The sequence below is a fragment of the Bombina bombina genome, chromosome 6 (genome assembly GCF_027579735.1).
Source record: "Bombina bombina isolate aBomBom1 chromosome 6, aBomBom1.pri, whole genome shotgun sequence".
Classification (NCBI taxonomy): domain Eukaryota; kingdom Metazoa; phylum Chordata; class Amphibia; order Anura; family Bombinatoridae; genus Bombina; species Bombina bombina.
This window is the reverse complement of record NC_069504.1, coordinates 1,047,162,607-1,047,184,119: the sequence shown is the minus strand read 5'-3', so window position 1 is coordinate 1,047,184,119 and position 21,513 is coordinate 1,047,162,607. Positions and strand designations below refer to the sequence as shown.

The following is a 21,513-nucleotide window of genomic DNA, read 5'->3' as shown; positions in this document are numbered from 1 at the left end:
GTATAGGAAAAGCTTCTGGGAGCCCCGGCACCTCTAGGAACTTGTCCATTTTACATAGTTTCTCTGGGATGACCAAATTTTCACAATCATCCAGAGTGGATAATACCTCCTTAAGCAAAATGCGGAGATGTTCCAATTTAAATTTAAAAGTAATCACATCAGATTCAGCCTGCTGAGAAATATTCCCTAAATCAGTAATTTCTCCCTCAGACAAAACCTCCCTGGCCCCCTCAGATTGGGTTAGGGGCCCTTCAGAGATATTAATATCAGCGTCGTCATGCTCTTCAGTAACTAAAACAGAGCATCCACGCTTACGCTGAACAGGGTTCATTTTGGCTAAAATGTTTTTGACAGAATTATCCATTACAGCCGTTAATTGTTGCATAGTAAGGAGTATTGGCGCGCTAGATGTACTAGGGGCCTCCTGAGTGGGCAAGACTCGTGTAGACGAAGGAGGGAATGATGCAGTACCATGCTTACTCCCCTCACTTGAGGAATCATCTTGGGCATCATTGTCATTATCACATAAATCACATTTATTTAAATGAATAGGAATTCTGGCTTCCCCACATTCAGAACACAGTCTATCTGGTAGTTCAGACATGTTAAACAGGCATAAACTTGATAAGAAAGTACAAAAAACGTTTTGAAATAAAACCGTTACTGTCACTTTAAATTTTAAACTGAACACACTTTATTACTGCAATTGCGAAAAAACATGAAGGAATTGTTCAAAATTCACCAAACTTTCACCACAGTGTCTTAAAGCCTTGAAAATATTGCACACCAAATTTGGAAGCTTTAACCCTTAAAATAACGGAACCGGAGCCGTTTTAAGCTTTAACCCCTTTACAGTCCCTGGTATCTGCTTTGCTGAGACCCAACCAAACCCAAGGGGAATACGATACCAAATGATGCCTTCAGAAGTCTTTTATAAGTATCAGAGCTCCTCTCCCATGCGACTGCATGCCATGCCTCTCAAAAACAAGTGCGCAACACCGGCGCGAAAATGAGACTCTGCCTATGCTTTGGGAAAGCCCCTAAAGAATAAGGTGTCTAAAACAGTGCCTGCCGATATTATTATATCAAAATACCCAGAATAAATGATTCCTCAAGGCTAAATAAGTGTTAATATCAATCGATTTAGCCCAAAAAATGTCTACAGTCTAAATAAGCCCTTGTGAAGCCCTTATTTACAATCGTAATAAACATGGCTTACCGGATCCCATAGGGAAAATGACAGCTTCCAGCATTACATCGTCTTGTTAGAATGTGTCATACCTCAAGCAGCAAAGACTGCAAACTGTTCCCCCAACTGAAGTTAATGCTCTCAACAGTCCTGTGTGGAACAGCCATGGATTTTAGTTACGGTTGCTAAAATCATTTTCCTCATACAAACAGAATTCTTCATCTCTTTTCTGTTTCTGAGTAAATAGTACGTACCAGCACTATTTGAAAATAACAAACTCTTGATTGAATAATGAAAAACTACAGTTAAACACTAAAAAACTCTAAGCCATCTCCGTGGAGATGTTGCCTGTACAACGGCAAAGAGAATGACTGGGGTAGGCGGAGCCTAGGAGGGATCATGTGACCAGCTTTGCTGGGCTCTTTGCCATTTCCTGTTGGGGAAGAGAATATCCCACAAGTAAGGATGACGCCGTGGACCGGACACACCTATGTTGGAGAAAAGAAGGAGGGACTTCTACTAAAGCACGATGCCTTAGCTCCTAAAGGAAAGAAGATAGTATTCCTGGTGCCTCGTTCGCTGCCTACAGCCGGGGCTGTGGCTGGGATTCCAGTTATCAATCATACAAATGTAATAATAGGAGCTGCGCCTTAAAAGAAAATTTCATGTAGTGCGATATGTATATTTAGTACAATAGGAAACATTTCACATATTCATGACCCAGATATGGTGTATAATACTTTGCTTAGAGTGTATTAGTATATCCATCTAAGATATTTAACTAAGAGTGTATGAACAGGGAAATACTCCTAAGTATGTGTTTGGCTCTCTACATGATCATAACCAACAATTGTCTACTTTTGTGAGTTGTGTAACGCTGCAGCAACCAGTTTTGATTTTTCCACCTATATAACCTAAAGGTATGTGTTGTTCTATATTATCTTCTTCATTTTAGATGCTATTTGTTTATTTTTTTCTATTTTTATTTATGTTTAATATTAATCCCTGGACTTTAATTAAGATGTCAGAAAAGGTGGCCTATATCACTGTTTTTAGGGGCTGAAAAAACATAATTTATGCTTACCTGATAAATTTATTTCTCTTGTAGTGTAGTCAGTCCACGGGTCATCCATTACTTATGGAATATATCTCTTCCTAACAGGAAGCCGCAAGAGGATCACCCAAGCAGAGCTGCTATATAGCTCCTCCCCTCACATGTCATATTCAGTCATTCGACCAAAGCAGACGAGAAAGGAGAAACCATAGGGTGCAGTGGTGACTGGAGTTTAATTAAAATTTAGATCTGCCTTAAAGACAGGGCGGGCCGTGGACTGACTACACTACAAGAGAAATAAATTTATCAGGTAAGCATAAATTATGTTTTCTCTTGTTAAGTGTAGTCAGTCCACGGGTCATCCATTACTTATGGAATACCAATACCAAAGCTAAAGTACACGGATGAAGGGAGGGACAAGGCAGGAACATTAAACAGAAGGAACCACTGCCTGAAGTACCTTTCTCCCAAAAATAGCCTCCGAAGAAGCAAAAGTGTCAAATTTGTAAAATTTTGAAAAGGTGTGAAGCGAAGACCAAGTCGCAGCCTTGCAAATCTGTTCAACAGAGGCCTCATTTTTAAAGGCCCAGGTGGAAGCCACAGCTCTAGTAGAATGAGCTGTAATCCTTTCAGGAGGCTGCTGTCCAGCAGTCTCATAGGCTAAAGTATTATGCTACGAAGCCAAAAAGAGAGAGAGGTAGCCGAAGCCTTTTGACCTCTTCTCTGTCCAGAGTAAACGACAAACAGGGAAGAAGTTTGACGAAAATCTTTAGTTGCCTGCAAATAAAACTTCAGGGCACGGACTACGTCCAGATTATGCAAAAGTCGTTCCTTCTTTGAGGAAGGGTTAGGACACAGTGATGGAACAACAATCTCTTGATTGATATTCCTGTTAGTAACTACCTTAGGTAAGAACCCAGGTTTAGTATGCAGAACTACCTTGTCTGAATGAAAAATCAGATAAGGAGAATCACAATGTAAGGCAGATAACTCAGAGACTCTTCGAGCTGAGGAAATAGCCATCAAAAACAAAACCTTCCAGGATAACAGCTTGATATCAATGGAATGAAGGGGTTCAAATGGAACGCCTTGAAGAACATTAAGAACTAAGTTTAAGCTCCACGGCGGAGCAACAGTCTTAAACACAGGCTTAATCCTAGTTAAAGCCTGACAAAAAGCCGGAACGTCTGGAACTTCAGCCAGACGTTTGTGTAGAAGAATAGACAGAGCAGAAATCTGTCCCTTTAACGAACTAGCAGATAAGCCCTTTTCTAAACCCTCTTGTAGAAAAGACAATATCCTAGGAATCCTAACCTTACTCCATGAGTAACTCTTGGATTCGCACCAATATAAATATTTACGCCATATCTTATGGTAAATTTTTCTGGTAACAGGCTTCCTAGCCTGTATTAAGGTATCAATAACCGACTCCGAGAAGCCACGCTTTGATAGAATCAAGCGTTCAATCTCCATGCAGTCAGCCTCAGAGAAATTAGATTTGGATGGTTGAAAGGACCCTGAATTAGAAAGTCCTGTCTCAGAGGCAGAGACCACGGTGGACAGGACGACATGTCCACTAGATCTGCAAACCAGGTCCTGCGTGGCCACGCAGGCGCTATCAGAATCACCGAAGCTCTCTCCTGTTTGATCTTGGCAATCAAACGAGGAAGCATCGGGAATGGTGGAAACACATAAGCCATGTTGAAGACCCAAGGGGCTGTCAGAGCATCTATCAGCACCGCTCCCGGGTCCCTGGACCTGGATCCGTAACAAGGAAGCTTGGCGTTCTGACGAGACGCCATGAGATCCAGATCTGGTTTGCCCCAACGATGAATCAGTTGAGCAAAGACCTCCGGATGAAGTTCCCACTCCCCCGGATGAAAAGTCTGGCGACTTAGAAAATCCGACTCCCAGTTCTCCACGCCTGGGATGTAAATCGCTGACAGGTGGCAAGAGTGAGACTCTGCCCAGCGAATTATCTTTGAGACTTCCAACATCGCTAGGGAACTTCTGGTTCCCCCTTGATGGTTGATGTAAGCCACAGTCGTGATGTTGTCCGACTGAAATCTGATGAACCTCAGAGTTGCTAACTGAGGCCAAGCTAGGAGAGCATTGAATATTGCTCTTAATTCCAGAATATTTATTGGGAGGAGTTTCTCCTCCTGAGTCCATAATCCCTGAGCTTTCAGGGAGTTCCAGACTGCGCCCCAGCCCAGAAGGCTGGCGTCTGTTGTTACAATCGTCCAATCTGGCCTGCGAAAGGTCATCCCCTTGGACAGATGTGGCCGAGAAAGCCACCATAGAAGAGAATCTCTGGTCTCTTGATCCAGATTTAGTAGGGGGGACAAATCTGAGTAATCCCCGTTCCACTGACTTAGCATGCACAATTGCAGCGGTCTGAGATGCAGGCGCGCAAATGGTACTATGTCCATTGCCGCTACCATTAAGCCGATTACTTCCATGCACTGAGCTACTGACGGGTGTGGAATGGAATGAAGGACACGGCAAGCATTTAGAAGTTTTAATAACCTGGCCTCTGTCAGGTAAATTTTCATCTCTACAGAATCTATAAGAGTCCCTAGAAAGGGAACTCTTGTAAGTGGTAATAGAGAACTCTTTTCCACGTTCACCTTCCACCCATGTGACCTCAGAAATGCCAGAACTATCTCTGTATGAGACTTGGCAGTTTGAAAACTTGACGCTTGTATCAGAATGTCGTCTAGGTACGGAGTCACCGCTATGCCTCGCGGTCTTAGTACCGCCAGAAGTGAGCCCAGAACTTTTGTAAAGATTCTTGGAGCCGTAGCTAATCCGAAGGGAAGAGCTACAAACTGGTAATGCCTGTCTAGGAAAGCAAATCTTAGGTACCGATAATGATCCTTGTGAATCGGTATGTGAAGGTAGGCATCCTTTAAGTCCACTGTGGTCATGTACTGACCCTCTTGGATCATGGGAAGGATGGTTCGAATAGTTTCCATTTTGAATGATGGAACTCTTAGAAATTTGTTTAGGATTTTTAAGTCCAAGATTGGTCTGAAGGTTCCCTCTTTCTTGGGAACCACAAATAGATTTGAATAGAATCCCTGCCTGTGTTCCGTCCGCGGAACTGGGTGGATCACCCCCATTAGTAAGAGGTCTTGTACACAGCGTAGAAACGCCTCTTTCTTTATTTGGTTTGCTGATAACCTTGAAAGATGAAATCTCCCTCGTGGAGGAGAAGTTTTGAAGTCCAGGAGATATCCCTGAGATATGATCTCCAACGCCCAGGGATCCTGGACATCTCTTGCCCAAGCCTGGGCGAAGAGAGAAAGTCTGCCCCCCACTAGATCCGTTTCCGGATAGGGGGCCCTCTCTTCATGCTGTCTTGGGGGCAGCAGCAGGTTTCTTGGCCTGCTTGCCCTTGTTCCAGGACTGGTTAACTTTCCAGCCCTGCCTGTAACGAGCAACAGCTCCTTCCTGTTTTGGAGCGGAGGAAGTTGATGCTGCTCCTGCCTTGAAGTTACGAAAGGCACGAAAATTAGACTGTTTGGCCTTTGATTTGGCCCTGTCCTGAGGTAGAGCATGGCCCTTACCTCCCGTAATGTCAGCTATAATTTCTTTCAAGCCGGGCCCGAATAAGGTCTGCCCTTTGAAAGGAATATTAAGCAATTTAGATTTAGAAGTCATGTCAGCTGACCAGGATTTAAGCCATAGCGCTCTGCGCGCTTGGATGGCGAATCCGGAGTTCTTAGCCGTAAGTTTGGTTAAATGTACGACGGCATCAGAAACAAAATCACGCACCTCCTGAGCGGGAGGCGAAGGTACTGACACGTGAGGAGAGTTAGTCAGCATAACTTCCCCCTCGTTGTCTGGTGATAATTTCTTTACATGTAAAGATTTACTTTTATTTAAAGTAGCATCAATGCAATTAGTACACAAATTTCTATTGGGCTCCACATTGGCCTTTAAACATAGTGAACAAAGAGATTCATCTGTGTCAGACATGTTTAAACAGACTAGCAATGAGACTAGCAAGCTTGGAAATACTTTTCTAAATAAATTTACAAGCAATATAAAAAACGCTACTGTGCCTTTAAGAAGCACAAAAAGCTGTCACAGTTGAAATAACAATGAACCAAAATAGTTATAGCAACCAATTTTTCACAGTAAATGTATTAAGTTAGCAAAGGATTGCACCCACCAGCAACAGCTCCTTCCTGTTTTGGAGCGGAGGAAGTTGATGCTGCTCCTGCCTTGAAGTTACGAAAGGCACGAAAATTAGACTGTTTGGCCTTTGATTTGGCCCTGTCCTGAGGTAGAGCATGGCCCTTACCTCCCGTAATGTCAGCTATAATTTCTTTCAAGCCGGGCCCGAATAAGGTCTGCCCTTTGAAAGGAATATTAAGCAATTTAGATTTAGAAGTCATGTCAGCTGACCAGGATTTAAGCCATAGCGCTCTGCGCGCTTGGATGGCGAATCCGGAGTTCTTAGCCGTAAGTTTGGTTAAATGTACGACGGCATCAGAAACAAAATCACGCACCTCCTGAGCGGGAGGCGAAGGTACTGACACGTGAGGAGAGTTAGTCAGCATAACTTCCCCCTCGTTGTCTGGTGATAATTTCTTTACATGTAAAGATTTACTTTTATTTAAAGTAGCATCAATGCAATTAGTACACAAATTTCTATTGGGCTCCACATTGGCCTTTAAACATAGTGAACAAAGAGATTCATCTGTGTCAGACATGTTTAAACAGACTAGCAATGAGACTAGCAAGCTTGGAAATACTTTTCTAAATAAATTTACAAGCAATATAAAAAACGCTACTGTGCCTTTAAGAAGCACAAAAAGCTGTCACAGTTGAAATAACAATGAACCAAAATAGTTATAGCAACCAATTTTTCACAGTAAATGTATTAAGTTAGCAAAGGATTGCACCCACCAGCAACAGCTCCTTCCTGTTTTGGAGCGGAGGAAGTTGATGCTGCTCCTGCCTTGAAGTTACGAAAGGCACGAAAATTAGACTGTTTGGCCTTTGATTTGGCCCTGTCCTGAGGTAGAGCATGGCCCTTACCTCCCGTAATGTCAGCTATAATTTCTTTCAAGCCGGGCCCGAATAAGGTCTGCCCTTTGAAAGGAATATTAAGCAATTTAGATTTAGAAGTCATGTCAGCTGACCAGGATTTAAGCCATAGCGCTCTGCGCGCTTGGATGGCGAATCCGGAGTTCTTAGCCGTAAGTTTGGTTAAATGTACGACGGCATCAGAAACAAATGCGTTAGCTAGCTTAAGTGCTTTAAGCTTGTTCATAATTTCATCCAATGGAGCTGTGCGAATGGCCTCTTCCAGAGACTCAAACCAGAATGCCGCCGCAGCAGTGACAGGCGCAATGCATGCAAGGGGCTGTAAGATAAAACCTTGTTGAACAAACATTTTCTTAAGGTAACCCTCTAATTTCTTATCCATTGGATCTGAAAAAGCACAACTGTCCTCCACCGGGATAGTGGTACACTTAGCTAAAGTAGAAACTGCTCCCTCCACCTTAGGGACCGTCTGCCATAAGTCTCGTGTGGTGGCGTCTATAGGAAACATTTTCCTAAATATGGGAGGAGGGGAAAAAGGCACACCAGGTCTATCCCACTCCTTGCTAATAATCTCTGTAAGCCTTTTAGGTATAGGAAACACGTCAGTACACACCGGTACCGCATAGTATCTATCCAACCTACATAATTTTTCTGGAATTGCAACCGTGTTACAATCATTCAGAGCCGCTAATACCTCCCCTAGCAATATGCGGAGGTTCTCAAGCTTAAATTTAAAATTAGAAATCTCTGAATCCAGTCTCCCTGGATCAGATCCGTCACCCACAGAATGAAGCTCTCCGTCTTCACGTTCTGCAAACTGTGACGCAGTATCTGACATGGCTCTCACCTCATCCGCGCGCTCTGTCCTTAACCCAGAGCTATCGCGCTTGCCTCTTAATTCTGGCAATTTAGATAATACTTCTGTCATAACAGTAGCCATGTCTTGCAAAGTGATTTGTAAGGGCCTCCCTGATGTACTTGGCGCCACAAAATCACGCACCTCCTGAGCGGGAGGCGAAGGTACTGACACGTGAGGAGAGTTAGTCAGCATAACTTCCCCCTCGTTGTCTGGTGATAATTTCTTTACATGTAAAGATTTACTTTTATTTAAAGTAGCATCAATGCAATTAGTACACAAATTTCTATTGGGCTCCACATTGGCCTTTAAACATAGTGAACAAAGAGATTCATCTGTGTCAGACATGTTTAAACAGACTAGCAATGAGACTAGCAAGCTTGGAAATACTTTTCTAAATAAATTTACAAGCAATATAAAAAACGCTACTGTGCCTTTAAGAAGCACAAAAAGCTGTCACAGTTGAAATAACAATGAACCAAAATAGTTATAGCAACCAATTTTTCACAGTAAATGTATTAAGCTAGCAAAGGATTGCACCCACCAGCAAATGGATGATTAACCCCTTAATACCCAAAAACGGATAATAATTTAATAATTAACGTTTTTCTCACAGTCAAAACACACTGTCACAGGTCTGCTGTGACTGATTACCTCCCTCAAAATGAATTTTGAAGACCCCTGAGCTCTCTAGAGACGATCTGGATCATGGAGGATGAAGTAGACAGATTGTGACTGAATTTTTACTGCGCAAAAAAGCGCTAAAATAGGCCCCTCCCACTCATATTACAACAGTGGGGAAGCTCAGAAAACTGTTTCTATGCAGAAAACAAAGATGGCCATGTGGTAAAAATCATGCCCCAATAAGTTTTATCACCAAGTACCTCACAAAAAACGATTAACATGCCAGTAAACGTTTTAAACATACATTTGAAAAGTTATGAATTGTTATTAATAAGCCTGCTACCAGTCGCTTTTACTGCAGTTAAGCCTCATACATTATTTCAGTATTAACAGTATTTTCAGAGTCAATTCCATTCCTTAGAAAAATACATTCAGTGTACACACACTCATCAGCCTAATACCAGTCGCTATCACTGCATTTAAGGCTGAACTTACTTTACATTGGTATCAGCAGTATTTTCTCAGTCAATTCCATTCCTCAGAAAAATAATTACTGCACATGCCTCATTTGCAGGGGGGCCCTGCATGCTATTCCCCTTCTCTGAAGTTACCTCACTCCTCAGATGAGAACAGCCAGTGGATCTTAGTTACGTCTGCTAAGATCATAGAAAACGCAGGCAGATTCTTCTTCTAATGCTGCCTGAGAATAAACAGCACACTCCGGTGCCATTTAAAATAACAAACTTTTGATTGTAGAAATAAACTAAGTTAAAAAACACCACAGACCTCTCACAGCGACCTATCTTTAGTTAGGCTGCAAGAGAATGACTGAATATGACATGTGAGGGGAGGAGCTATATAGCAGCTCTGCTTGGGTGATCCTCTTGCAGCTTCCTGTTAGGAAGAGATATATTCCATAAGTAATGGATGACCCGTGGACTGACTACACTTAACAAGAGAAATGAGGACTATCAATACTCCTGTATAACTTTTGTCAGATATGTCACAAATAATTGCTGTATTGATTTCATCATACAAATTGTATACATTTACTTTTCCTCAATAAAAAATTTAAAATAAAAACTAAAATTGTACTAAAAAAATCATCCATTTAAAAGTAACATTTATTTTAACCTGTTAAAAATATTTGTAGGGTCTATGCGTAAGGCATAGCCGGAACACATAAGACCTAGTTCTTTCACTTCCTTTTTTTATGGATTGCTTCTGTTTTTGAATAAACTGCATTACCCCCTTTTTTGCATCCGTCCCTTTTTTGCATCCTTGTATTTTTTAAAATATTTTTTGCCTAAAAAAAAAAAAGTAAATATGCCATAAATTTACATTCAATTTAATACAGCAGTATAGCTGGTGCAGAAAAAAAATGTGTCCCTTGAAGCCTGGGAGGAAAACATTGGTCTGATTAGGACATGAATCAGTATGTAAAAATAATAATTATACATTTTAAATGTCTTCTTTTAGATTAAACAAATAAATAAATAAATAGCTACAATACCCTTTTAAGATCTTATACTGCATTGTTTTTAGTATCAAACTTGACTTGATTACCAGGACTATGCAGGACTCACACTTTTCATCCCAACAATGGATTTTTCCACCTTTGTCACGTAGGTCACATGATCCTCATTGGATTTCAGCTCCTTCTGCTGGATACGCTCATAAATCCCGACCACCATTTCCCGAGGAATGTCAGCCCCATCATCTACCCCTGGGGAAATATAAGCAGCTGGAACCATATATACGTACAGACAGCGGCAGATGATATAAGGTTCTATCCCCTCCAACAAAGTCTACCTGTTTCCCACCAGACTCACAACCATCTCTACCCAGGCTTGCACACACGCTTTATTACACATTTCTGGAGACTCTGACCTCTTAGGTTGCGGATGAAATCCTCTAGCAGCATCTTACGGTCTGGTTTGATGCTAGGACTGTACATGTCTGTATTTAGAAGAATGATGGCAAAAGCCAAGATAAAGATGGTATCCGGGTTGTGGAACTGCTGCACGATCTCGGGGTTACACATACAGTAACGTTGACTGTTCAGGACAAAGATGAGTAATAAATAGCAATGGATATAAAGGATACAGCTTCCAAAACATAAATTAAAGGGACAAAAAAGAGCATTTTATCATTGCCCTATTGCTCACATATAACAATGTTTTTAACTCCTGAAAAGGGGTTAAACAAATAGCATCAGAGCAGCAATGCACTACTGGGAGCCATTGAGCCAATGACAAAAGTCATATGTGTGTACCTAACAATCCCTAACTAGCTCCCAGTAGTGCATTGCTGCTTCTGAGCCTACTTGGTATGCTTTTCAACAAAGAAGACAACAGAACAAAGTAAATTTGATAATAGAAGTAATTTGCATGCACTGTCTGAGCCATGAAAGTTTAATTTTGACATTCATGTCAATTCAAAACATTAAAATTTATAGAAGTGTAAGCATCACATATAACCATACATAATCTATAAGGTACAATTAGAATCATCATTGTTAATTTATGTAACAGATTTTCAGTTTATAATCTTCAGGTTTTTCCAATTCGAGTCCTCAGGATCTACTACAAGGACAGATTTTTTAGGATATCTGAAGTACAGAAATATAGTCCTACAAATATGAACTTTATGCGAGTCCTCAGGACTGGAGTTGAGTAACCCAGCTTATATATTCATTAAAATTGATTTATAATAATTTTTTAAGGATTACATTTCAAAGTTAATTAAATTATCAAACCACTGGTAATTCCTCTCCCACTTACAAGGACATACAATTTTGTAATATTTAAAGTCAATCCTGGCACCTGCATTGGAATGCCCAAATCACTCTTTGCCGGCACCGCTTTCCAATCCTGTATAAATATGCACACTCACAAATTAATCTTGTACCAGTATTGGATTGGCTGATAATAAAAATAGGCATGCCCGCAGGGATTTTACCAGGTACAGGATTAAAGGAACATAATAAATAAATATCTTAAAGTGATACAGCATAACTGTAAAAAAAAAAGTTGACAAGAAAATATCACCTGAGCATCTCTATGTAAAAAAAGATTTTACCACAAAGTTTCTAAGTTTCTGCTAATGTCACCTGCATGAAAAAAAACCAAAACAAATCATCTTCATCTGAACTGAGTTCACATTTCACTTTACTGTTATCTCATGGGATTTCATTTAAATCTCACTAGATTACATAGTAAACTTCCTTAAACATCCTGGGGCGCGATCCGATATAGATCGCAGTTTGCGGCGCAAGCGAGGGAACCGGCGTCGCCCGCAGTTTCAGCTCGCAACTCGAGCTATCCCATATAAGTCGCCGTCAGATGCTAACGTGCCGTAAGTCTGACAAACCAGCGATGTCCAGAAATCTGCGCAAGTACAAATTTCTGGCGTCGCCAGTGACTTGCGGCACGTTAGAAACTGCCGGCGCCTATAAAACCTGACTAAAGTCTAAAACACCCGCACTGTCTAACACGCCTCCCTAACATAGCCCGACAAGTCTAACACGCCTCCCTAACATAGCCCGACACGTCTAACCCTCTATCCGCTATCCCCCCTCACTAGCCTAACAATAAAAAAGCTATTAACCCCTAAACCGCCGCTCCCGTACCCCGCCGCAACCTAATAGTTATTAACCCCTAAACCGTACCCCCCGTACCCCGCCGCCAGCTATATTATATCTATAACCCCCTAAAGTGAGCCCCTAACACCGCCGCCATCTATATTAAAATTATTAACCCCTAATGTAAGCCCCTTACACCGCCGCCATCTCTATTAAAATGATTAACCCCTAATTTAATCTACCTACCCCGCCGCCAGCTATATTATCTATATTAACCCTAAGTATATTATAGTTAATATAGGTATTACATTATATATATTAACTATATTAACCCTAATTATATTAGGGTTAATATAGTTAATATAGTTACTATAGTATTTATATTAACTATATTAACTCTATCTAACCCTAACACCCCTAACTAAATTTATATTAAATTAATCTAATTCATTTATAAACTAAAATATTCCTATTTAAATCTAAATACTTACCTATAAAATAAACCCTAAGATTGCTACAATAGAATTAATAATTACATTGTAGCTATGTTAGGGTTAATATTTATTTTACAGGTAAATTGTTAATTATTTTAACTAGGTATAATAGCTATTAAATAGTTATTAACTATTTAATATCTACCTAGTTAAAATAATTACCCAATTACCTGTAAAATAAATCCTAACCTAAGTTACAAATACACCTACACTATCAATAAATTAAATAAACTACAAACATCTATCTAAAAATACAATTAAATTAACTAAACTAAATTACAAAAAAAAACAAACACTAAATTACAAAAAATAAAAAAAAGATTACAAGATGTTTAAGCTAATTACACCTATTCTAAGCCCCCTAATAAAATAATAAACCCCCAAAATAAAAAAAATTCCCTGCCCTATTCTAAATTAAAAGAATTTCAAAGCTCTTTACCTTACCAGCCCTTAAAAGGGCCTTTTGTGGGGCATGCCTCAAAGAATTCAGCTCTTTTGCATACAAATACAATACCCCCCCCCCCATTACAACCCACCACCCACATACCCCTATTCTAAAACCACCCAAACCCCCCTTAAAAAAGCCTAACACTACCCCCTGAAGATCTCCCTACCTTGTCTTCACCACACCGGGCCGAACTCCTGATCCGATCCGGGCGATGTCTTCCTCCAAGCGGCAAAGAAGAATTCTTCCTCCGGCGATGTCTTCCTCCAAGCGGCAAAGAAGAATTCTTCCTCCGGCGACGTCTTCCTCCAAGCGGCAGCAAAGTCTTCATTCTTCCGGCGGCATCTTCAATCTTCTTTCTTCGCTCCGCCGCCGCGGAGCATCCATCCCGGACGACTACTGAACGCCGAATGAGGTACCTTTAAATGACGTCATCCAAGATGGCGTCCGCCGAATTCCGATTGGCTGATAGGATTCAAGTTCAATCCGATTGGCTGATCCAATCAGCCAATCAGATTGAGCTCGCATTCTATTGGCTGTTCCGATCAGCCAATAGAATGCGAACTCAATCTGATTGGCTGATTGGATCAGCCAATCGGATTGAACTTGAATCTGATTGGCTGATTCAATCAGCCAATCAGATTTTTCTAACTTAATTCCGATTGGCTGATAGAATCCTATCAGCCAATCGGAATTCGGCGGACGCCATCTTGGATGACGTCATTTAAAGGTACCTCATTCGGCGTTCAGTAGTCGTCCGGGATGGATGCTCCGCGGCGGAGCGAAGAAAGAAGATTGAAGATGCCGCCGGAAGAATGAAGACTTTGCTGCCGCTTGGAGGAAGACGTCGCCGGAGGAAGAATTCTTCTTTGCCGCTTGGAGGAAGACATCGCCGGAGGAAGAATTTTTCTTTGCCGCTTGGAGGAAGACATCGCCCGGATCGGATCAGGAGTTCGGCCCGGTGTGGTGAAGACAAGGTAGGGAGATCTTCAGGGGGTAGTGTTAGGCTTTTTTAAGGGGGGTTTGGGTGGTTTTAGAATAGGGGTATGTGGGTGGTGGGTTGTAATGGGGGGGGGGGTATTGTATTTGTATGCAAAAGAGCTGAATTCTTTGGGGCATGCCCCACAAAAGGCCCTTTTAAGGGCTGGTAAGGTAAAGAGCTTTGAAATTCTTTTAATTTAGAATAGGGCAGGGAATTTTTTTTATTTTGGGGGTTTATTATTTTATTAGGGGGCTTAGAATAGGTGTAATTAGCTTAAACATCTTGTAATCTTTTTTTTATTTTTTGTAATTTAGTGTTTTTTTTTTTTGTAATTTAGTTTAGTTAATTTAATTGTATTTTTAGATAGATGTTTGTAGTTTATTTAATTTATTGATAGTGTAGGTGTATTTGTAACTTAGGTTAGGATTTATTTTACAGGTAATTGGGTAATTATTTTAACTAGGTAGATATTAAATAGTTAATAACTATTTAATAGCTATTATACCTAGTTAAAATAATTAACAATTTACCTGTAAAATAAATATTAACCCTAACATAGCTACAATGTAATTATTAATTATATTGTAGCTATCTTAGGGTTTATTTTATAGGTAAGTATTTAGATTTAAATAGGAATATTTTAGTTTATAAATGAATTAGATTAATTTAATATAAATTTAGTTAGGGGTGTTAGGGTTAGATAGAGTTAATATAGTTAATATAAATACTATAGTAACTATATTAACTATATTAACCCTAATATAATTAGGGTTAATATAGTTTATATATAATGTAATACCTATATTAACTATAATATACTTAGGGTTAATATAGATAATATAGCTGGCGGCGGGGTAGGTAGATTAAATTAGGGGTTAATCATTTTAATAGAGATGGCGGCGGTGTAAGGGGCTTACATTAGGGGTTAATAATATTAATATAGCTGGCGGCGGTATAGGGGGATTAGATTAGGGGTTAATAATTTTTATATAGGTGGCGGCGGTGTAAGGGGTCAGATTAGGGGATAGATAAGGTAGATGACAGCGGTGTAAGGGGTTCTAATTAGGGGATAGATAAGGTAGATGGCGGCGGTTTTAGGGGCTCACAGTAGGGGGTTAGTTTATGTAGATGGCGGCGGGGTCCGGGAGCGGCGGTTTAGGGGTTAATAACTTTATTAGGGATTTCGGGGGGGGGGGGGTCGCGGTTGACAGGTAGATAGACATTGCGCATGCGTTAGGTGTTAGGTTTATTTTAGAAGATCGCGGTTGACAGGGAGATAGACATTGCGCATGCGTTAGGTGTTAGGTTTATTTTCTAGTTAGTTTAGGGAGTTACGGGGCTCCAATAGTCAGCGTAAGGCTTCTTACGGCTGCTTTTTGTGGCGAGGTGAAAATGGAGTAAGTTTTCTCCATTTTCGCCACGTAAGTCCTTACGCTGCATATTGGATACCAAACTGCGCTGGTTTGGTATACCTGCCTATGGCCCAAAAAACTATGGGCGACGGCAGAAATATACGCGCGTAACTTCTAGGTTACGCCGTATATGTGATACCAAATCAGCGTAAATATTGGCGTCGCCGGCTTTTGCGGGCGACGATTTTTATCGGATGGACCCCCTGATTGGTTGCTTAAAGTCCATTTACAATAGGATGTGTCTAATGAGGACATTTTGAAGTAAAATAACTTCTTTTTTTCACACAGAGATCAGCAGGTGATATTTTTAGTCAGCTTTTTACAGCTATGCTGCATCACTTTATTTAAGGAGAGTGAAAAGAGCCAGATTCAATTGTTATTTTGTCACTTTAAAAGTGCAAAATGATTATCACTTACTAGAGGTATGTATTATATTTATGTGTAGAAAGATATTATCTTATCTCTCTGCCTTATGTCATTTTAATTGACAAACCAGTCATCTCAGTCACTCACTGTATGGCAACGAGAGACCATTTTTAAAATTATGTACATCAAGCAACTCTCCAGCTGCACATACTGAAACCAAGATTATTATGTTCTGGGCACTTTATATATATATATATTGAGCTGATTAATATTTTTTATCTTTAAGGTCATGTTTTAGTCTGTGCTCACCTGAAGGCTTCAATTAAACGTTCCACTTTTTGAGCCTCTCCCTGCACACGTATATGAGCCTGGAACTTCCGTAGAGCTTCATCCAGTTCCATGTTTGAGAAATCCATCTCATCCACCACACAGCTAAAAGAGACACAGTGATCTGAGAATGTTTGCTAGAAATGTGCCAAACAAAACATCTGAGTATGCACATATCATCTCTTCTATCAGTATGCATAGTTATGTGTGGGGTTTTTAGTTATATGTTTCATAATGCTCCCTTGTTAAGCCACAGAGTTATAATTATGCATGCCATGTAGTGGTTTTCACTGACTGGTAATCACAATATTTAAGGGGATATAAAAATAAAATAAAAATTAAATAAGTAATATGATGACCACGCTAACTTGCGTGCGTATTGCAAGTGGAAATTAAACACTTGTCCGGATAGCGTGACTAAATACCTTGTGTAAATGTTAAGGAAAAAAAGTGCACTGAACACAACATAAATACATTAAAATTAACTATTACACTCATATATACAGTTTCTGATAAAAAATGATTCTTATAAATATTGATACAAATTTAAAAGGTATATGGTATATGACAAGGCATTTGAATGGAAAGGGCTATAATGTATATAATGTCTAAATATGTGAATGGGTATATATATATATATATATATATATATATATATATATATATATATATATATATATATATATATATATATATATATATATTTATATATGTAAATACATACATTAATACACATATAAACACGTATAGGCAAATATACACATATACAGTACATACACTATGTAGCCTTCCCCACTCAAATACCTTAAAACTTAAAAATGAAATTTATGCTTACCTGATAAATTTATTTCCGGATAAGGAGAGTCCACAACGTCATTAATTACTAGAGGGAATATCACTCCTGGCCAGCAGGAGGAGGCAAAGAGCACCACAGCAAAGCTGTTAAAGGGACACTGAACCCAAATTTTTTCTTTCGTGATTCAGATAGGGCATGCAATTTTAAGTAACTTTTTAATTTACTCCTATTATCAAATTTTCTTCATTCTCTTGGCATCTTTATTTGAAATGCAAGAATGTAAGTTTAGATGCCGGCCCATTTTTGGTGAACAACCTGGGTTGTTCCTGCTGATTGATGGATAAATTCACCCACAAATAAACAAGTGCTGTCCAGAGTTCTAAACCAAAAAAATAGCTTAGATGCCTTCTTTTTCAAATAAAGATAGCAAGAGAACGAAGAAAAATTGATAATAGGAGTAAATTAGAAAGTTGCTTAAAATTGCATGCTCTATCTGAATCACAAAATAAAAAAATTGGGTTCAGTCTCCCTTTACGTGTCACTCTCCTACCCATAATCCCTTATCATTCGACCGAAAGGACAATGAAAAACAAAAATGCACACAAAGGTGTCGAGGTGCCTGAGGTTTAGTAAAAAATAACTGTCTTAAATAAAAGGGTGGGGTCGTGGACTCTCCATATTCAGAAAGATTTCTTAGATATGGAGAGTCCACAACGTCATCAATTACTAGTGGGAATCAATACCCAAGCTAGAGGACACAGATGACTAGGGAGGCATAGCAAGACAGGCAGACCTAAACAGAAGGCACCCCCGCTTGATGAACCTTTCTCCCAAAAGAAGCATCAGCCAAGGAAAAAGTATCAAATTTGGAAAAAGTATGCAGAGAGGACCAAATTGCAGCTTGTTCCACAGAAGCTTCATTTTTGAAAGCCCAAGAAGAGGAGACAGCCCTCGTGGAATGAGCCGTAAATCTCTCAGGAGGCTGCTGACCAGCAGTCTCATAAGCAAAACAAATAATACTTCTCAACCAGAGAGAAAGAGAAGTAGCAGTAGCTTTCTGACCTTTAAGCTTTCCAGAGAAACAAACAAACAGGGCAGAGGACTGGCGAAAATCCTTAGTCGCCTGTAATTAGAATTTTAGAGCATGCACAACATCCAAATTGTGCAACTAACGTTCCTTATGAGAAGAAGGATTAGGACATAGAGAAGGAACAACAATTTCCTGATTAATATTTCTATCTGAAGCCACTTTCGGAAGGAAACCCATTTTAGTACGAAGAACCGCCTTATCAGCATTAAAGATAAGATAAGGCGAATCATACCGTAAAGCAGAGAGTTCCGAAACTCTCCGCGCAGAAGAGATAGTGACAAGAAACAAAACCTTCCAAGATAACAACTTAATATCTATGGAATGCAATGGCTCAAACAGAGCCTGTTGCAAAACTTTAAGAAAAGGTTAAGGCTCCAAGGATGAGCAACAGACTTAATTAAACACAGGCCTGATTCTGACCAGGGCCTGACAAAAAGATTGAACATCTGGCACATCCGCCAGATGCTTGAGTAACAAAATAGATAATGCAGAAATCTGAGCCTTCAGAGTACTGACTGACAAACCCTTCTCCAGACCTTCCTGGAGAAAAGACAAAATCCTAGGAATCCTGACCCTACTCTAAGAGTAACCCTTGGATTCACATCAATAAAGGTATTTACTCCATACCTTATGGTAAATTTTTCGAGTAACAGGCTTGCGAGCCTGGATCATGGTCTCAATCACCGATTTAGAAAATCCACGCTTAGACAGAACTAAGCGTTCAATCTCCAAGCAGTCAGCTTCAGAGAAACTAGATTTGGATAAAGGAATGGACCCTGAGTTAGAAGGTCCTTCCTCAGAGGCAACCTCCAAGGTGGAAAAATTGACATCTTCACTAAGTCTGCATACCAGATCCTGCAAGGCCATGCAGAAACTATTAGAATTACCAATGCTCTCTCCTGTTTGATACGAGCAATGACTTGTTGAAAAAGAGCAAACAGAGAAAACAGGTATGCTAGACTGAAATCCCAAGGAACACCCAGAGCATCTATCAGGAAGGCCTGTGGATCTCTTGACCTTGAACCATACCTTGGAAGCTTGGTGTTCCCCATTTGAGGGTTAACCTGGAGAACACCTTCGAATGGAGAGCCCACTCCCCGAGATGAGAAGTCTGTATGCTCAGGAAGTCCGCTTCCCAGTTGTCCACACATAGAATGTGGATGGCAGATAGACAGCAACTGTGAGCTTCAGCCCACTGAACAATTCGAGCCACCTCCTTCATGGCTAAGGAACTCCAAGTTCCTCCCTGGTGGTTGATGTAAGCCACTGAGGCGATATTGTCCGACTGGAATCTGATAAACCGGGCTAAGGACAACTGAGACCAAGCCATCTGAGCATTGTTAATCGCTCTCAACTCTAAGATGTTTATGGGGAGAGCAGACTCCTCATGAGTCCATAGTCCCTGCGCCTTTAACGAGTCCCAGACTGCTCCCCAGCCCAGCAGGCTGGCGTCTGTGGTAACAATCACCCAGGAAGGTCGCCGGAAGCAGGTGCTCCGGGACAGATGCTCATGAGAAAGCCACTATGGAAGAGAATCTCTTGTCAACTGATCTAGATCTAGCCTCTAAGACAGATCTGAATGGTCCCAATTCCATTGTCTGAGCATGCATAACTGCAGAGCTCTCAAATGGAATCGAGCAAAGGGAATGATGTCCATGGAAGCGATCATCAGACCAATTACCTCCATACATTGAGCCACTGATGGACTGTAGACTGTAGAGAGGCAAGAGGAAATCATTTTGGATTTACTGACCCCTGTCAGAAATATTTTCATCAATAGGGAATCTATTATGGTCCCTAAGAAAACAACCCTTGTAGCTGGAACAAGGGAACTCTTTCCCAGATTCACTTTCCATCTGTGGGAATGTAGAAAAGACAAGATCTCTGCATAAGAGTTTGCTTGTTGAAAAGATAGCGCAAGAACCAATATGTCGTCCAGGTAGGGCGCCACTGCAATTCCCCCAAGACCTGATCACAGCCAAGAGAGCCCACAGAACTTTTGAGAAAATTCTGGGAGCTATGGTAAGGCCAAAAGGAAGAAGAGCCACAAACTGAAAATGTTTGTCCAGAAAGGCAAATCTCAGGAGCTTGTGATGATCCTTGTGGATGGGAACATGAAGATACACATCCTTCAGGTCTATGGTCATCATGAACTGACCCTCTTGGACCAAAGGAAGAATGGAACAAATGGTTTCAATTTTGAAGGATGGTACTCTGAGAAACTTGTTGAGGCACTTTAGGTCTAAAATAGGACGAAAAGGGGGGCGTGTCCGTACTGCGTTTTAGGACGCATTTTCTGAAGGCTCCAACAGAATCCTTGATAATCCGCTGATTATTAACGCCTAACATCAAAGATAAGAACTTTATAACTTAAAGCTCCATAGATCTGGCATATGGGACCCTAGATCACTTCTTTTTGCTGTTTTTATGGCATTGGGGACTCAGATCGTAGATAGACCTAAGGCGGCGGCCTACTAATAGGTATCCACCTTCCCCCCCCGGAAAGAGCCGGGTTACCAGTGCTGTCCGAGCAATCTGGTTTACTGGATCTCTTCAATTTTCCTCTCTAAATGGACCTTAAGCTAATTCACCGACAACCTATCAAAATATAAATAATCGGAGGAAGTGTGTGGGGTTATTTTTACATCTCCTTTCAAAATGTCCTGCCTGGAAGAATCGGAGTTGCAACAACATCTATTACCATCTTTTGAGAAATTGGTCTTTTTGAAACACTGCTTGATAAAGCGCCATTTGATTACCTGATGGATAAGCTTTTTTCTAACAGCTCACTGTGTGCCCGGCGAGAAGGATCTGCGGACTCCAGCAATCATGATGGCGCTAAATCTGTGGCACAAATAACTACTAATGCAGGACCTCACAAAAACCCTACAGGACAACATGACAGTGTGCCTCGCTCCGGAGATTCACAGCCGCAGACGGACTCTGCACATGATCTAAGCCACATGTCTCCTAAAACAACAGGCCCAGTTCTTGGGCGCTTTGATATTGGGGATCACTGCTTGGTTCCTGCCGCTTTACATGCATTGGCACTCGCCAGAATACCAAATAGGCTTCGGTACATAGATGCAATTCAAGAATGTGTCGCATTCCTCACAGACTTTGATGGGGGCCCCTAGTCAGAAGCGGCTACTAAGATGAAGCACACTCGAAGACACACAGCAGCTTTCAGAGACACCAAAAAGACTCCACGATCAGCCCAACTATAGATGGTCT

At 40.7% G+C, this 21,513-nt stretch overlaps 1 protein-coding gene across 1 annotated transcript in view; it reads right to left on the bottom strand.

Annotated features, from left to right (window-relative positions):
- IQSEC3 (IQ motif and Sec7 domain ArfGEF 3) overlaps positions 1-21,513 on the bottom strand; it is a 374,477-nt gene that overhangs the window by 74,182 nt on the left and 278,782 nt on the right. The window contains exons 6-8 of the mRNA XM_053718818.1: positions 16,376-16,498; positions 10,675-10,841; positions 10,371-10,510 (exon numbers count right to left, since the gene is read on the bottom strand). Of these exons, the coding sequence (XP_053574793.1) occupies positions 10,371-10,510; positions 10,675-10,841; positions 16,376-16,498 (430 nt within the window). The remainder of the gene's footprint in view (positions 1-10,370; positions 10,511-10,674; positions 10,842-16,375; positions 16,499-21,513) is intronic.